At 50.9% G+C, this 19297-nt stretch overlaps 1 protein-coding gene across 8 annotated transcripts in view; it reads right to left on the reverse strand.

The window, feature by feature from the left end:
* The window catches only part of Tnrc18 (trinucleotide repeat containing 18), a 100216-nt gene that overhangs the window by 17217 nt on the left and 63702 nt on the right, over positions 1-19297 (reverse strand). For 7 of the 8 annotated variants that reach the window (XM_029533824.1, XM_029533829.1, XM_029533825.1 and 4 more), the window contains 5 exons: positions 16919-17197; positions 11926-12180; positions 4703-5130; positions 902-1051; positions 241-382 (listed from right to left, as the gene is read on the reverse strand). In XM_029533824.1, the coding sequence (XP_029389684.1) occupies positions 241-382; positions 902-1051; positions 4703-5130; positions 11926-12180; positions 16919-17197 (1254 nt within the window). Of the gene's footprint in view, positions 1-240; positions 383-901; positions 1052-4702; positions 5131-11925; positions 12181-16332; positions 17198-19297 lie in introns of those variants that run through there. The other variant, XM_029533830.1, reaches the window with a different exon arrangement.

Raw genomic sequence — 19297 nt, forward strand, 5'->3', positions numbered from 1 at the left:
CCCCACCTGTCCGTTCATGTGCTAGGTAAGTGAGTAGTCCCTGTCCCATGTTGTCCCAGCTGAAGCCGGGGCTTGCTGCTGGCCTCCCTGCCTCCCTAGGCTTACATTAAAATGCACACTGAGCCCCAAGATGAGCATCTCATCAGCCTGACCCTGCTGCCTCATTCCCACCACGGGCTGGCTAGGTCGGAGCTGAGCCTCACCCTAGGCTGGTATCTAAACACTTCTGGGGACACTCACCTGGGGTCAGAGGTCTCTCTGTGGCCCCGCCCCGGGGCAAGTGCTCATCCTCAGAGAAGCTTGAGTCCTGGTTGGCTTCGAAGTCTTCCTCTGCCGCCATGCACTCCATCAGCTTACTCACAGCACCCCCTTTTCCTCGGTTCTGGGGAGAACACACACACACAGGCGCGTGCTGACAGCTCTGCCTGAGGTGCAGGCCATCCTGTCATCCAGGGCCATGGTCAATGTGCAGAGGCACCAGCCACACACACTGAAGCCCAAGCTTTGTGTACTCAGCACAGTACCTGGTACTCAGTGCTCAGTACTTTCCTCGTGTCAGCACAGCGGATGCCTTGGCCACTGCCTTAGAGAAATTGATTTTTAGCCATGTAGAATGAAGTTGAGGCTGAACCGGGGTTATGGGAGTCGCTGATAGCACACCCAGGCATGCCATCGCCCTCTGTCAATAGACAGAAGCCTTAGCACCCCTAAGGGGAGCTCTGCTGAGGAACAGGTCTCTCGGGTAGAGGTTCTGTGGCCTCGGGTCGCCAATAAGGTTGGAGTCTTGGCTGAGAATGGAGCCTGTCACACCCACATCCAGTGTATGGGCGGGACAATGATGACAGCGGACTAGGGGCATTGCATGCCTGCACCTGGATTTACGTCCCTCTGGCACGCTTACCTCCTTCTTTGCTTCCTTCCCTCTGGCCTTGGCCTTGCTGCGTTTGGCAGTCGCCAGAGCCCCTGGGTGGGGTGCCCTGGAGTCAGGCAGGGTGGCAACACGGGGCGGTGGCAGTGTGGCTGCTGACCCAGCCTCCTTCCCTTTCTTCTTCTAGAGGAGAAAGCCAAAGGTAGGGAGTTGTCATTGGGCAGGGAGGGCCCAGGCCACCATGGCAAGGAGGTGGGGTATAAGAGACACACCTCACAGAAGAGATCAGAAAACCCAGACTCCTTAATCACAGGGACCTGTTTAATTCAACAGAAGAAAATGACTGCCACCCTTTCGCCAGGAGGCTGGAGTGCTTGCTGTTTAACAGCCATTCTGTGGAACCGGCCTTCCTGGAGCCCCCCCCATCCCGGGCATTGTCTAGACCCCTATCCTGAGCTGAGTCTCAGTGAACGGAGCCCATGTGTATGAGAGTCCCGTGCACTGTGCATCCTCCATCAATACAACCCATCCCTACGCTGTTACCAGGCCTGCCTCCCTAGGCCCTAGCCCTGAGCTCTGTTCATCCGACAAGAGAACTCGTTCTTAAAGCTCACAGGGGCTTTGCTCCTTTGCAAGGGAGATTATGCATCTAGGCCTAAAGCTTTGTTGTGATAACTGTCACGTGGCCATCTCTTTCCAAAGTTGTACGCTGCTTAAAAGTGTAAGAGAGAGAAACCACGAGGTCAGACTCGGAATTTTGACCCAGAACCTGCTAAAATGGGGCTAACCTGAGCTTCATCCCCAGAACCTGCTAAAACGAGGCTAACCTGGGCTTCATCCCCAGAACCTGCTAAAACAGGGCCAACCTGAGGTTCATTTTTCACCTCCCACCGATCACTTCGTTGCCAACCATGATGCTTGCAGGGTCCCTGACAGTGAGGGACCACGCTGAGACCATCACCACGGGACACTGATCATGCCACACCTGAGGCAGGGCTGACACTCCTCTCTATATATAAGTGCTCTAGGTTTATTAATAAATTATTACTTTTATTAGATCTTTGTATTTATATATTTAGTGTGTGCGTGCGTGTGTGTGCGTGCGTGCGTGTGTGTGTGTGTGTGTTTGTGTGCGTGTGTGTGTTGGGGGGCATGTTATTGCCAAGCGTACATGTGAAGACTAGAGAACACCTTGTCAGAGTCAGTTCTCCCCTTCCACAACGCACGTCCCAGAGATTGAACTAAGGACACTCGTCATCAGGCTTGGGAGCCAGTGCCTTTACACACTGCGCCATCTTGCCAGCCCTCACAACTGATCTCTACCATTGCAGTATAATTTATTGTACCAACAAACAAAAAAAGTGCTGAAACGAGAGTTTCTGCAACAACTCTCCTAGAGGCAGCCCTATGTCTTTGTAGAACTTTCCAGAAATACGTGCAACCAGGTAGTCATACAGAAATATGTACATATGAGCTTTTGGGTTTTGTGATATTAGTAATGTTGCATAAACTCAGAGCTTTGGGCATGTTAGGCAGAGGCTTTACTGCTAAGCAACGCCCCAGCCCCTCACTGGGGGATTCTAGGCAGGGGCTCTACCACTGAGCCACACCCCCAGCCCCTCACTGGGGGATTCTAGGCAGGGCCTCTATCACTGAGCCATACCCCTATCCCCTCACTGGGGGATTCTAGGCAGGGTTTCTACCACTGAGCCACACCCCCAGCCCCTTACTGGAGGATTCTAGGCAGGAGCTCTACCACTGAACCATGCCCCAGGCCCTCACTGGGGGATTCTAGGCAGGGGCTCTACCCCTGAGCCACACCCCAGCCCCTCACTGGGGGATTCTAGGCAGGGCCTCTACCACTGAGTCATGCCCCAGTCTCTCACTGGGGGATTCTAAGCCTGAGGGCTTAGACAAGCGCTCTATATTTTGCTTTGTTCAATAGAGACTCACTGGGGTCTTATTATGAATATCTCCTGTGAGCATCACTGGCATGCAGAGGCTCTATTTTCCTGAGGGCTATCCTGTGGCATGGAGGGAGCAGCTTTATTTTATTATTCATTCAAATGCTATCAAACCCCAAGAAGAACAACAATAAGACCTTACCAATGAGTTCCAGCGGCCATACTCCTAGAAGGGCATTTACAATGGTTTAGCTCTTGCCCAGTCACCTGCAGATGCATGGGAGACTCCCCAGGACTCTACAGTGAGGCAGACTCCTCCTGGCATCTCAATATAGAGATCCAGACGCTCCACCCTGCAGGTGGAGTGGGGGCTGACCAATGTCTCACAGACGGGGACATCCAAACAGACCTGGAAATAACCTAGGTGTCCAGCGATCTGTCACGGAAGGTAGCACCCACGTGTGCTGCCAGCCCATGCCTCTGTTACAGGCTCTGAGCTGAAGGCCACTGCCTGGGTAGCCAGCACACTGCTTCAGACCTCGAGACTACAACACGCATGGGGCAATGGTAGAAGAATTCGGAAGTTCAAGGCCAGCCTGGGCTACAAGAGACCCCGTGTAAAAACCCAAACTGGAGCTGGCGAGACAGCTCAGTAGGTAATGGGCTCTTCATGCAAGCCGGGTGGCCTGTGCTTGATTACTAGAACCCACATAAGGGTCAAAGGAGAGAACCAACTATACACAGTTGTCCTCTGGCCTCCACCCATGTGCCAAGACATATTCACAGCCTAAGCCAAACACACACACACACATACACATATACCACATACACCACACACACACCAAACATATACAAACCATACACATACACACCATACATACCTTACACACATACACATCATACCCCACACACACAGAGACACCATACACAGACACCATACATACACACACCATACACACACATCACACACACAGACACCATACACACACCCCACATACACACAGACACCATACACACATACCACACACACACACACACCACAAACACACACACACCATACACATACACACACACCACACAAACCATACACACACACACCACACACACACACCACACACACCATATACACACACATACACCATACACACCATACACACACCACACATACCACACACACCATACACACACAGACACCATACATACACACCACATACACACATACCACACACACACACACCACAAACACACACACGCCATATACATATACCATACACACACACACACATACCATACACATACACACCATACACACACCACACAAACCGTACACACACACACCACACACACCATACACACACACACCATACACACCATACACACATACCACACACACCACACACACCATACACACACACACACACCATACACACATACCACATACAGACACTATACACACATACCACACACACCACACACACACACCATACACACATACACCATACACACACACATACCACCTACACCACAATACACCATACACATACACACACCATACACACACACCACACAAACCATATACACACACATACACCACATACACACAACACACACACACAACACACACATGTACAAATCAAATATGTGCTACAGTTAGAAACAAGAGTCACCAAACCCAGAAACTATTTTTCTTTACAAGTTGATTGTGTTAGTTCTTTTGTCATAGTTACTGTACATTGGGTTCCAAGTATTTACTCACATTTTAAACCATTATTGCTACATGATGAGAGACTAAGGCCCTCTTTCAGGAGCAGGAAGAGGAAACAAGGTTCCTCACGAACACCAAACATGGTGGAACCTTCTATGGGCACACTGCTAACATCAAAGCCATACCCCAAGAATGGAGACCAGGGGACCTGTGCTGAGCCCTTACCTTCCTGGGGTCCTTCCTGTCCTTGGCTCGCCCGGTGTCCTTCCGTGGGCTTGGGGCACCACCCCTGCCACAGCGGCTAGGCTTGGTTGCTGGCGCCGTGTTGCTGGGTGCCTGGACCGCAGCGGAGGCGTCGTGTAAGAAGATGCGCTCACTCCTGCGTCGCGTCCACAGGTCATCGTCACTGGCCTCTGGCCCAGCCTCAAAGCCGGGTTCCTTGGGGCCACGAATCTTCCGGGCTTTGCGTCCCTTCTCTGAGACCAGCTTGGCCTTGTCTGGGCTGGTGGGACCAGAGGCCCGGGTGCCGGGTCCAGGTGTAGCCAGAGACTGGCCTGGCTCCCCAACCCCTTTCTTGGTCCGCAGCAGCCCAGCAGTTGACTGCTTGGGAATCTTCGCTTCACTCTCTGAGTCTGTGTACTCGAACTCTGTGCCTGCATGTGGGAAGGAGGAGGTAGGGGCTGGTGGGTAGGGTCTCCACCGGCCCCTCGTCCCAGCCACCTGGCCCTGCAGGCCACCAGCAAGAAATCCACAGACCCAATCCACCCAGCAACGCACGCTCTCCTGTTATCAGGAGGAGGTAAACTGAGGCTCAGAGAAGGGCAAGGGTTCCCCTATCCCCTACCCCATGGCTGTTCCCCACTTCTCACCTCAAGAACACCATTAAAATATGTAGGCCCACGGCCCACACGAGGCTCTCTCCACTGCCTCTCAGGAAACCCCAGAAACTAGGCAGGTTGGGGCAAAGGCTGCACAGGGAGGCAGTAGAGAAAGCCCCAAGAAAGCCCCAAGCCTGAGGCTCGCCTTGCTGCATCCTGACAGATTCCCTTCCTGAACTTAGGGTCCTTAATCACCCAGGTCCACTCCCTACTGAGAGGCTCCTCGGAGGTCCCTCCTTTCATCCTCCATAACAAGTCCTACAGAATGAGGAGCCTCTTCCTTATGCGCTGGATCCCTGAGACACACTACTAGACTTCAAAGCCACCCTCTCTCCTCCCTCCTCTACCTTTCCTGACCTTCAGGCTGCTGTTCCAGGGTTCCCTCAGCCTAGGGTACAACCACCTTAACAGGAAACACAGGTAAGCTACAACCCACCGGATCCCCCAGGGTGTTCCCTCTCTGTCTACAACCCCCCCTGCCGACATCGTAACAATCCTTCCCCATACTTCCAGCCTCTCTGTCCACATTGTAGCCTATCCCAGCCTGCCCCGCTCTAAAATCAGCTCTCTGAGTTCTTTTGGGGTCTCTCCTGTCTCCAAAGCTCAAAGACAGATATATATATATATATATATATATATATATATATATATATATATAAAATCTCACAGACCAGATAGCCTGTTGGGTTGACAGTCCCCTAGAAGGCCAGCAACCCCTTAAAAAGGACCTGGGGGCCCAATCCCAGTCCTATTGACTCTCAGGCAACAGGAATCGTGTTCACAGGAACCCCCATGGGAGGCCCTCTCAGAGGCAGCCATAGAGACAGGGATGGGGGGGCGGGAAACCTGGTGAACAAGAGTTCCTTCAGCGCTTAAAGATCTTGTTAATGAACTTGTTGATAAGCTTCTCCCTGATGAAATATATGGAGGAAGCAGCTGGAAGTGGAGGGAGGGGAGCATTCTTGTACATGAGGAGGGTTCAGGTCATATAGTCAGGCTTGAGAGTTCAGTTTTTGGGGTTCTGGGGTGTAGCGCAGTACTCAAAAGAGTTGCTTGCCTAGTGTGCATGAAGCCCTGGGTTCCATTGCCAACCCCGCACAAGACCTGCTTGGTGGTGCATGCGTGCAATCTCTGCACTCAGGAGGCAGAGTCAGGGGGATCAGAAAGTGCGAGGTCATCCTCAGCGTGCAGCCCCTTGTGGAACCATTAGACCATTCTGCATGGAGCAGGTACTGGAAGCTGAGTGAGACCAGGAAGAAGAGAGTGCTCTTGGAAGAGAAGCGTGCAGCAACAAGGGTCAGGTCTCAGCCTTGCACCCCCTACCCAGGAATCTGGAGCAAGGTATGGGGTGCATGTGCAAAAGAGATGGATCCTGAGCTCAGAAATCAGAAAAGAGACACCTAAGAATCACAAAGAAAACAGCAAAAGAGAAGCCATTCCAAACTGTCTAGTCATAACTGTGAGTAAGCCTTAAGGCCAACCACCCAGAGAACGGCGGTAAATTTGGAAATAAATTTGCTAAAGAGACCTAAAACTGAGTAGGTCTGACTAAGACAAGTCCTGATAGGTCAACTCAGTTGTGATCCAAACTCCTGGGAAGAGTCTCAATGAAGGATTGTGTAGATCAGGTTGGCCTGTGGGCACATCTGTGGGGATAAGTCTTTATTGGGGTAACTGAGGTAGGAGCTGCAGCCTACTGTGGGCAGCATCATTCCTTAAGCAGGAGGAAGTAAGCTGAGCACCAAAGCTCACGCTTTCAATTTCTTCCTGCTTCTTGATTGTGGTTGAAATGGGATCAGTTGTTTGAAGTTCCTGCTACCTTGACTGCCCTGCTATATGGCAGATTGTAAACTATGAGCTAAAATAAACTCTCTTCTAGTCTTTTATCAGGATAGTTTATTATAGCAGCAGAAAGGTCGCTAGGACAGCAGCAAGATGCTCATGCTTAAGAGCATGTATCACTCTTGTAGAGGACTCAAGTTCAGTTCCCAGGACCCACATGGGAGAGTCACCTGTAACTCCAGCTCCTGGCAACATCTCTGGCCACTGTGCACCACATACCTGTGCATATACTCTCTCTCTCTCTCATACACATATGCAATTAAAAAGAATATTTAAGAACAAAAATAAAAAAGTTTATTAGTTCCTCAAAAGGCTAAACGAACTTTACAAATTGCCCAGCAATTCAAGTACAGGAGAATTAAAACATTTCCTCACACACATAAACCCAGCACACAGACAGTTGGAAGTAGCATTAGCTACAAAAGCCTAAAAATGGAAACAACTCAAATATGCATCCACTAGCAAGCAGATGTGGTTCAGAGCTGTACCACGGAGCTATATAAAAATGTGGCGTCCTAGCAACCGTTACTATGATGAACTTCAAAATCAAAATGAAAGATGCTACACACAGGGCTATGTACTACAGGGCCTACCTCATTCTACATACTGTCAGAAATAGAAATGTTTGGCTAGAACTAGAAGATCTATTTATTTAATTGCTTGCAGGGAGAGGGAGGGCGGGAGGGAGGGAGGGATGAAAGGAGACAGGTGGATGCACAGTACATGTATGGAGAGCTCTCCTTCCTTCGTGCACCGTGAAATACATGTCCATTATACACATCACCTACATGATCATAATACTTTTTTAATAAAAAGAAACTGAGAAAGAAAGAAAGAAAGAAAGAAAGAAAGAAAGAAAGAAAGGAAGGAAGGAAGGAAGGAAGGAAGGAAGGAAGGAAGGAAGGAAGGAAGGAAACCAGAATGACTATGGAGTATCAGATAAAAGTGGATTTTAGGACAAAACATAATCCTAGAGAGGAGAAAGGAACACTTGGTAACAGTGAAGATCAAGAGACTAACAAAATAATCAAAAACTTGTACGCGCTCAATAACAGAGCTACAAATACATAAAGTACAAACTGACAGAATTAAAAGGAGCAGCAGTGAATTGTGCAGATTACAGTTGCAGATCTTAACACTTACCTCTGGTACAACGCAAAGAGTAAATCTGAACTGTAGAGAACCACACGGGCGTGACTAAATGGGTAATAGAACATCAGTACACATTATATGTTTACCTCCTAAGAAGTACCAGAGAGTTTCAAATTAATTTCCTTTTTCACTGAAATTATTGAGTGTACTTTCCAACTAGAATGGGATCCAAGCAGAGAGCAAGCAACTACCTTCAGCTGTCTGGAGAATAAGTAACTTTCTGAGTCATCAGTGGATCAAAGCGGAAATCACAAGAGGGATTCAGAATGGGTCCTGAATAATGAGAATCCGCAAGCATCAAAATGCGGGAGACGAAACTGAAGCGGTGTCTTCAGAGACGTTTGTATCTTTGAATAATGCTTCAATTGGAAAAGAATAAGGTCTCAAATCAGTGACCTAAGAGGCTACTCTGAAAAACAGGAAGTGGCTACAAATGACTGACACGCCCAAAGAAAGCAAAGGAAGCAAGGACCGGAGATCAGGAAGTAAGAAAGCTTGTCCATCAATCAGGCCTCGTGACCTGGACTCAATCCCTGGGACCCACACAGTGGAGAGAACCAACTCCAGAAAGCTGTCTTCTGATTTTCACACAAGCACTAAGGCAAGTACATGTCCGCACGCACGCATGCATACATACATACATACAAATACATAAATGTGAGTGAATGAATGAATGAATGAGGAGGAGAATTAATGAAACAGGTACGTTCTAGCCAGGCTGATCAAGAGAGTGTATCAGCAATAAATGAAGAAAAATTACTACCAACCCTACAGACATTACAAGTATGGGGTGTGGGTGAGGGGACATTGGCTTAGTGGTTAAGAGCACTGGTTGATCTTCCAGAGGACCTGAATTTGATATCCAGCACCCACATGGTGGCTCACACCATCTATTAACTCCAGCTCCATGGACTCTGATGCTTTCTTCTGGCATCCACGGGCACCAGGCACACAACTGGTGCACATACATGCACACACGTGGGCAAAAGACCCACCTACATAAAAGTATAATAGGAGCTGTAGAGAGAGTTCATTCAGCAGCTAAGAGTGTTTGCTGCTCTTGCGGAGGAGTCTGGAGTCTGGTTCTCAATTAACATCGGCTTCCATGATAAGAAGCAGCCTAGTGATCTAGTAACGGTCCCTGTGTTCGATACCTCGCGCTGGATACCACTGAAGTATATGTATTGAGAAACTTGTGTCTCTGAAAGACGTTAAGAGGTAAGTTGGCAAGGGGAACCTGTCACCATTTGCTGGTGACGACTGTGACCTAAGAGATGGCAATAGGAGACTAAAATATCTCCTGCTATCTTCTGAGGCACCCCCAGAATCATGCATGTGTCCCTGGCTGGACTAGAGAATGTTCTGCATAGAACTGCCCCAGCGGCAACGTTCCCTTTCCAAGCTAGAAGTTGCTGCCAGAGAAAGCTGGAAATAAAAGTCCACAAAGAGGTGGCCTGCACTGGGTCTGGGTTGGAGGTTCACATACCAAGCGCGAGATGACTTCATAAATTATCTGTGAGAATGCCCAAAGCTCTCGAGTTGAGAATGAGGACAAGTCTGGCTCAGGGAACTTTGGTAGAACTTCCAGAAGGATTCGTACACAGAGAAAAATGGAGGAGGGGTCGAAGAAGCATGAACAAACAACTAGGGGCCAGCAAGATGGAACAAAAGGAAAGGGGGTCTGCCACCAAGCCTGGTGACCTGAGTTTATTCCCAGAACCTCTGACCTTGGTATGTCTGCTGTGGCATGTGTGCACCTGGAGACATACATGCAAAGTAAACCAAAGTAAAAATTGTAAAAATGCTTTAAGTAGTTCATCTAAGTGGTGATACACAGGCTCAAGAAATACTGTTTATACACGCGTCAAAGAATAAATAAATGCTCATCTGTAGGGGGTGGTGCAGATGCTAAGGTCCTGTTCCCCACTTGGTTCTTGTTCTATCAATAAAGATGCCAGGGGCTCACTGCTGGGCAGAAGGAAAGAGGCGCGACTTCCTGGTCCCTGCAAGCAGGCTAAGAGATGCAGGAAGAAGAGGGGGGGATCTTGATCATGCTTCAGAGGGAGAAAAGGTGACCAGCCATGTGAGATCCTGTGTGGAGCGGCCATAGGCTGCTTCCCCAGGCGGGAGATTAGAAACACAACTAAGAGGAAGGCAGTTTTGGGTTGGTGAACAAGGAGAAGGCAAGCAGAACACGAGGCAGAGGATGGATTAGGAGGTGCTAAGTACTGGGGAGAGCACACTGGCCGAGGAAGATCAGACGAGCCCACCAGTGGAGCCAATAAGGCAGGCTGAAATTGAGCAACGTGTGTGTCTGTATCTTTCATCTGCGGATCCAATATTCTCTGGGTGGGGGCTGGTAGTGCAGTCTGCCCAGGGGTAGCAAAAACTACACACTACACTCATCTATCAGAACGAAGTAGTAATGGTCTGAAGAATATGCCAGAATGTTTGACACCTGGACAACAGCCAATGTGAAAGCCTCAAGACACCAGGGCAATTGGTGGGGAACTTAGGGAGGAAAGGAGGAGCCATGGGTAGGAGAACTGGGGACATCTTGGGAAAACCTCCAGGGGGCTTCACAGAAGCCTCACCCTTGTCACACACAGCCTCTGCTAGAAGGCCTCGTGTCTACTCCACAACCCCTACTTGAGAAAGGGACTCAAACCCCAGGCTGGCCTCCAACTTGCTGTGTGTTATAGCTGAGGATGACCTTAAACCTCTGATCCTCCTGCCTCCTGAGTGCTGGGATCGCAGGCACAGACCACTGCATCTGGCTTATGTGATGCTGGAGACAGATATAGAATACAGGGCTCTGTGCAGGCGAACGCGCTACCAACTCAGCCGCCTATCACCAGCCCCGGGAACCATGTCTACTCTGATGGTTGGGGAAAGAACCTCTGAATTCATCACAGAGATGCAAGGCTCAGACCCAAGGATGTAATGCAAGTGAGGCAGGGACAGCTGAGCCTCCTGCCCTAACGTCAACGTCACCACCTCAGTCCTCTAAGGTCCTAAGAGAATGAGTCTCAGCCTGCCACTCCTGACTCCTCCAGCCACCAGCTTCGGGCCATCGAGGCCACTCTTCTGCCTCACTGGACTCAGAGAACTTCTCCAATGACGTGGACAGAATGCTTTCCCTTCCTCTTCTATCTGCATCTCTCTCTGTCACTGTTTTTCTCTGCCTGGAGACTACCAGCCTAGAGTGGCCTCTCGTCACCAGGCCTAGTACCTTTGAAGTACTAGCATCTTGAATGAAGACACTCTTTTTTTTTTTTTTTTTGGCTTTTTCGAGACAGGGTTTCTCTGTGTAGCCCTGGCTGTCCTGGAACTCACTCTGTAGACCAGGCTGGCCTCGAACCCAGAAATCCGCCTGCCTCTGCCTCCCAAGTGCTGGGATTAAAGGCGTGCGCCACCACGCCCGGCCAGGAAGACCATGGACACAAAGGTAACAGCCCAAGGGGTTTCCAGCAGTCAGGTGATCAAAGTTCCACCCAGGTCCCCTGCCCACCGCTGAGCCTCAGTCTCCTCATCCATGGGACCGGCCCACAGTACCCACTTTGCAATGGCACTCACCTAGCAAGCTCTGCCGCTCTTCCTTCTTCCGGGCCTTCTGCTCAGCTTCCAGCTGCACCACAGACAGGGGCGGCCCCACGACAGGGCTGGGGAGAGCACTGGCCGCAAAGCGGGCCAGCAGCCCCAGTCCACTCTCCTCCAGGCTTGGCGACAGGGCCTGTTCCCCAGCACCCAGCCTATAGCTACCAACGCCTTCCTCTTCCTCGTCTTCCTCCTCCTCCTCTAGCTCTTCCTCCTCCTCTTCTGAGCTGTCATCTGGCGTGCAGAAAACAAGGAACGAATGAGAGTCCTGACTTGGGTGCACACTGCCCCCCACCTCCTCCCACCACCCACCCTGGCTCCAGTCTCTGTCTTCACCAAGGGATGCCGGGGGGGGGGGGAGGGTCCAGAACCAGCCCACAGTCCCACCCAAGGCCCGAGGCCTCTACTGGTCACCCACACAGGGGTAGTCTGGGGAAGGGAGGGGGTAGCTCTGGGTATCGGGATGGGCTTCTGGGAGGGCAGCACCGACATGCTCCTGTGCTGTAGGTGGGGGGACAGACACACAGACAGACAAAGACAGGAGACAGCGCTCATCACGGTCCACACACACGCACACATACATACACCCCGACATAGACGTGGAGGCTGAGAGAGGAAGCAGGAAAGAAGAGAGGCAGAGGAGGGGAAGGAGGAGGGAGGGCTGGGGTCAGGCTAGGGGGGGGTCTAGACAAGGGGCCTGGAGCATCCTGATCAGCCAGAGGTCACGGGGCTGTTGGCAGAAAGCAGAATTTGATCTCTTCCTGAGACTAGGGAACCCACCCCCCATAGTCTTATCCCTGAGCAGAGGTAGAATCTAGCACCCCCATGCTAGGGAGCCTCTCTGAACCCGGGTGACCCTCTAGCCCTCCAACCCGGCTAAGAGGTCTGCATCCTACGTGGCATGGCCTGGTGTGGTGGCCCATGTCTGTGGTCTAAGCACTGAGACTGAGACAGGAGGATTGTGAATTTAAGGCCAGCCAGGGCTACAGAGTAAGACCCTATTTCGAAAATAAAAGAGGGGCTGCAGAGATGGCTCAGGGGTTAAGAGCACTGACTGCTCTTCCAGAGGTCCTGAGTTCAATTCCCAGCAACCACATAGTGGCTCACAACCATCTGTAATGGAGTCTGATGCCCTCTTCTGGTGTGTCTGAAGACAGCTACTGTGTACTCTTACATAAAACAAATAAATCTTAAAAAAAAGAAAAAGAAGAAGAAGAAGAAGAAAAGAAAAAGGAAAAAGAGAGGAACAATACCAGCCTCGAGTGAGCTCAGACTGCCCTGGGGGGCGGGCAGACCAGCAGCACTGGAGACCAAACTCATCCAGCCAGGTCTCTGCTGGGGCAGAGGCCAGTGTCACTCCAGCAACCGACCCCACTGGCTCAAAGGCTGACAAGCCCCTGCTAGGAGGGGCAATGGGGCTGGCTCACAGAAAACAAAACTCAACACTCGCCTAGGCATGCAGCCTAACTCTCCACCAGATGGTGAGGGCACCCTCAGGACAGCCCGGCCTATGACCTTTCAGGGGAAACAGCATCCCGGAGCGGGTGAACACCAGGTGTGAGCTACCTGGAAGGCTTGTGCCCTGGGGCCCAGGTAGGGCTGAGGCTACTCTGGTCTGGTAAGCCATGGTAAGATGCACACATCTTAGGTGTGAGGGCTGGACAAGGGTGATCAAATACTGCTTTTCCTGCTAAGGCCCACACCACGGCTTGGTTAGATAAGCCTGTGGCCAAGGTGGCACCGGCTGTACAGAGGATAGAGTTCTAACCAGCATGTCTATGACAGGGAATCCTAGCTTCTGCGAGGCCAGCCGGCTTGGGACAGGGAGGTGGGAATATCTAAGGAGGGTCTGCGTAGGAGAGAGAGAGAAGGAGGGAGGCATAGCGGGAGAGAGGGAGAGGTGGGGGAAGTTGGTTAAGAGGTTTGCAAGGAGGGAGGTATTCCCAGAGCGATGGATGAAGCAGGCTGGGGATGCCAGCGGGGCAGGCAGGGGCAGGCAGGCAGTGCGCACTTGCGATCAATCACATTGCGACGTCACATGGTTCTGTCTCCGCCCCAGTGGGCCACAGCGGCAAAGCAGGCTAAGTGTAGGCAGACATTTTTTTCCGCAGCCTGGGTAATCTCACATCAGGGCTCCCTGGAGTTGGCCAATTTGGGTAGGGTGGGCAGGGGGGATGGGAAGGGTGGCTGGCTGGGATGGGGGTCGGGAATTTCCCCCTTCTAAAAACTCCCCCTCTGTCCTGGCTGCTCGGGTGTGGAAGTCCTAACCATTCTTTCCATGAGGATTCTCGGGCGGTAGGCTTCATCAGCAGGGAGGCAAGCAAGTTTGAGTCCCTGCTCTGGGTTTCTAAGGGTCATTGTCAGATCCCAGAAAGCCAGGAGCAAAAGTTGGTCTCAGCAATTTGATGTGAAGGCAGAAACCCAGAATCGCCCACTTTTTCCTCAAGAGGAAAACTGAATCAACCTGAGGTCTCCTGTAGCTCTCACGACGAGGTGCTTGACAAGACTCATGCAGTGTCCCTGAGTGGACCAGCATCTATGAGGGCAGGGAGACCTGAGAGACCTTGCAGGTCGGGGTTTCAAGAATTTCTGGAATTGTCTATACCTGGCTCCACAGAGCTTGCCAAGGGTGGAGGGGGAGGAAAGTCCCAACAAAGACTTCAGGGAACGGAGGAGGAGGGAAAAAAACCTTTCATGTCAATATGTGTTCTTTTAAATCCTGGCTCAGGACAAGGGTAATTGAGTTCCCAAAACCTGATAAAAGTCAAAGTGATATGCTGCTGCCAGACCCGGTGGGGGCAGACCCCGAGGAGGGGGGGTGAACAGAGAATAGAAAAGGAAAATGTTTTTTGCCTACCTACGGAGCAACGAGCCAGGCTCGGACTCAAACTCAGTAACCCGCTACGCCGTCTGCCCTACTCCCAGCCTTCGCTTTGCGTCCAAGTGCAGCATGAGAGCAAATGCGAGAGACCGAAACAGACACTCAAAGCATCATGGGTAGGGGTCAAGGGTTGGAGGGATGGTCAAGCTGCTGGGAGGAGAAAGCAGACATACTAGAAAAGCCACACCAATCAAGTGTTTTAGTACCAAAGGGGCGGGAGCCATGCCCTGGCCCTCATCTCTCCACATCCTCTGGCTGGGCTAGTATTCCTTGGTACTGACTAGAGGGCGCTAAGGATGCTTGATTCTGTGTGGTCTATGCTGGAACAGGAGTGGCTCAAAAGCCTCAAGGCTGGGACCCTGACTCTAAGGGCTCGTAGGCAAGGGAAGAGGTAGCCACCCCAAGTCATGGGGAGGAAATAGGGGAGTAACCAATCTCATCCAGAGAAGGCAGGCAGCCTCTTGGTGGCCCAGGTTGTGCTTGGCTCCAGTATTACAGAAACAGCCCAAAAGGCACCAGGTCCCTGTGTGTCACTCGATCACCCCAAACCCCCAAACTCTGCCAATTTGGACTGCTGGTGTGTGAGGAAAGGAGGTGGGAACTGAAGGAAGACTGGCCAATAAGAGCAGAGTCCTGGTCCCAGGGGGCTCAAGCAAAGTTATGGTCCCATCCCAGGTTGCTATGACCCCTCCTCCCTTCAGGGAACAGTGACATGGTGCTATCCACCTGGGAATTTTCAAACTCTAGCTCTAAGGGGAGTTACCCTGAAGCAGCCCCTGGCTAAGGGGTGATGCCCAGTTTCTTCCTTCGCAGGGACATTTTCTGATTGAAGGGTCTGCGGGCTCTCGAATTTCTAACTTTGCACTACAATTCTGGTGTTAGAAAAGTGGGAGCCGGAGTGTTCTTTTGGTGTTGGGCCCCTAGAATGAGCTGAGGCCAGAAAGACCTCAGTCCAGCAACCCCAAGAAATAGCATTTTTGACCCTCAACATGGCAACCGAGTCAACACTTTCAAAATTGAACAAGGAAGAGAAAAAACAAACAAACAAAAAAACCAAAAATACCAAAATCAAGGAGACAGCCAATAAGCCTTGACTCTGGACTGCCCGCATGCCCTTCAAAGCAGAAAGATGTGTTAGCAAACAAGTACTGGTAAGTTAATTGTTGTTCTTGTTGTGTTTTTTTTTTCATTAAAAAAACACGGGTGGGTAGTAGCAGAAGCTTCCAGAAAAATAAAACACAGACAAGCAGCTTAAAAGGAAAAAAAAAAAAAAAAACAAAACAGATAGATGATACAACACTGGACTGTACACCCGAGAAATGGAATGAGGGCCAGAGATATCAGGGATATTGGAATAACAGAAAGGCGGTCCACCATGCCTGTGGCTTCCAGAGTGGGGACGGAGAGCAGGGAGAGAGGAGGGGGAGGGAGGGATGAACGGAGGGGGGACGGCAACCTAACGTCTAGTTAAGGACATAGCAAGAGAAACGAGGCACACAGTTTAGTTAAAAATGAACTCGGTATGTTTAATGAAGCTTGGCATTACCAAAACCGCGTACAAACAGCAAGTCACACGCCAAGTCCCACACGACAAGTCCCTTTTTGTTGTTTTTTTTGTTTTGTTTTTTTTTGTGTGTGTGTTTTTGTTTTTATACAAAATGTTCCTTGGGCAAGCCTCCGCCAGGCTCATGCCAAGAGAAAACCCAGGCCGGCCTGGGGGTCTTGAGAAGGTAAGGTTAGGCTTTTGGATCTGGGAGTAGGGGGATGAGGGCCCTTGGGGAGGACTAGTGGAGTGCAGAGGGAGGAGGGTGAGAAATTCTGGGAGACTAAAAAAAACGAGTCCGTGTAAGAGCTCCCTAAGGGCTGGCTAGTGTGTTATTACAAGTTTAAGTAAAAACAAAAAGCAAATACAAACCAAAAATATAGGCGGATAGGGCAGGCTACGCTGCCAAAAACCTAGACGGCTACAGCCATCCCTGTTGTGCACACACTCTCGCACTCTCGCACACTCGCTTGCTCTCTTGCTCTCTCTCTCCCACTCACTCTCACTCTAAAACCATGGAAGGTGATTTTGTGTTCGGCACTAGTAACCTTGGTCAAAGGAGTCCTCCTCGGAAGAGTCGCTGAAGGAGGAGCGGGCCTCAGCCTCTCGGAGCAGCAAACAGAAGGACTGCTTCCTGCTGGTGACCACCTTGGGTTTCAAAGTCCGGGGGCCTGCCAGGCCCCTCTTGGTAAGCTTAGGGCCTGTGGCTGGCTTGCTGTTCTTGGGCACCATGCCACACAGGAGGGACGAGGTCAGTTTGGAGCTGGAGGGGCCCTGGGCAGACCACTCATTCTTCAGGAAGTCTTCGTCTTCGTCAGAGTCCGTATCTGCAGTCAAAGTAGGTTTTATTTGTTTATTTGTGTGTATGTAGGTGGTCTCGTGTGTGTGTGTGTGTGTGTGTGTGTGTGTGTGTGTGTGTGTGTGTGGTCACATGCACATGTGCATGTGTGAATGAGTATGGGAATCAGAGATCAGCCTTGACCTTGGCTCCTTGTTGCTGTGTTTTCATTTGGTCTGTATGCATGTGTTTGTGTCTGGGGACAGGAGTGTGCCAGGGAACACACGAGAGTCAGAGGACAACCTGGGTGAGTCTGTTCTCTTTTTCTAGTCTATGGGTCGCAGGGATTGACCTTGGCTTTGGTGACATGTGCCTTTTTTCCTTCTCACTGACCCCACCTTGTTTTGTGAGTCTCTCAATGGGACCCAGGGCTTGCTGTGCAGCCAAGGCTGGCTGGCTAGGAGCCCCCATAGCCTCCTTGTGAGAAGCATGCACCTTCATGCACCGCCCCGATTGCCTTTTATGTAAGTGCTGGGGCTGGGGATTGAACCTGGGTCCTCATGCTTGCACAGCAAGCACTACGCCCACTGAGCCATCCCTTCCTCCCAGCCCTTCCAAGTATGTTCTGATACAGGTAAATCGGGGCCCGAGGAGGTGGATAATGGTGCCTTTTTTCCTATCGGTGGCCCAGGTTGTCAGTGAGGGTGCTCACTCACACCAATGGCTTCATTCCGTAGCCAGCCCTGCCCCTGCCCTACCCTCTCCTTTCCATCGGATGGCCGGCTGACCAGTTGACTGTAGATGGCTTCTTTCTCTAAGGCTCTGCTCTATACACACAGCTGTGTTACCAGGGTTGGGAAACGAGCCCAATGAAAAGGAGGCTCTTGATCCCTTCCAACTTCAACCCCATCTTGATCTGCTGCTGGGCTGTTGATCAAGGCAAGAAGAAAGGGCCCCAAAGCCAAGACAGAAATCCTTGATCTGCTAAAAGCCACACAGAACAAGATAATGCGAACACACAGCTGCAGCCTGGCAGTGCCTAACATCTTCAAGTCCAAGAGAAACAAACACACAGGGACATGGGTGTCCCCAATGCCACTCTACCAATAAACTCCACTCTCCACCATAACCAGGACCCCAACTTCAGGGCTCGCCCACCAAACCACCAGTCTTTTACCATAATACCTCCCCATGTTCATGCGCGCGTGCATGTGTTTGTGTGTGCATGAGTGCATGTGTGTGCATATGTGTGTGTGTGCGCGCACGTGTGTGCATGTGTGCGTGTGAGAGCGGGCACACTCACATGCATCACAACACACACATATGAAAGTGAGATGGTACTTGGCTCTCCTTCCATTGTGGGTTCTGCGCACTGCACTCAAGTTCACGAGTTTACACCTTAAGTGCCAACCACTGAACCACCATCCCCTCTCAAGTGTTCTAACTTGTTCCTTCCGAGGCCAGGGAGGCCTAGAGGTGACATTCTGCCAACCTGGCCTTCCATAAAAATACATCAGGTATGACATGACGTTCATGTCTTCCAGCCCCAACTGGCAAGAGGCCACTGTTCCCTTCCACTTCTGCCACAGGCCTTCCTTTCCAGCTCCTTCTCTCCTTGTTCAGGACCAGAGACTGAGTGACCAAACCGTCCGGATGTGAGGGGTACTGCTGCTAACACGATCTAACATGTTCCTGGTGCATAAGGCTGAGGAGTGGGTGGGCCTCACACCCACTGCAGTATCATTGGTCCTGAAGACCCCCAGGTCAAAGACAACCCCCCCCCCCAAAAAAGTACATGATTCACAAAACACAGCAACTTAACCCTATGGCCAGCACAGCCCACCTCCCTGAACATGAGCTACTCACACCAGGGAAGCCTAGAACAATGTCTCAACTCCAAAGCTCATAAAACCCTGAGTTTAAACTGTGTGCCAGGTGCGTTCCTTTAATCCCAGCACTCGGGAGACACAGGCAGAGAGCTCTGGGAGTTCGAGGCCAGCCTTAGCTATATAGTGAATTCAAGGCTACACCATGAGACCCTGGAGAGAGAGAGAGAGAGAAAGAAGAAGAAGAAGAAGAAGAAGAAGAAGAAGAAGAAGAAGAAGAAGAAGAAGAAGAAGAAGAAGAAGAAGAAGAAGAAGAAGAAGGA

The sequence above is a fragment of the Mus pahari genome, chromosome 23, assembly GCF_900095145.1.
Source record: "Mus pahari chromosome 23, PAHARI_EIJ_v1.1, whole genome shotgun sequence".
Taxonomy (NCBI): domain Eukaryota; kingdom Metazoa; phylum Chordata; class Mammalia; order Rodentia; family Muridae; genus Mus; species Mus pahari.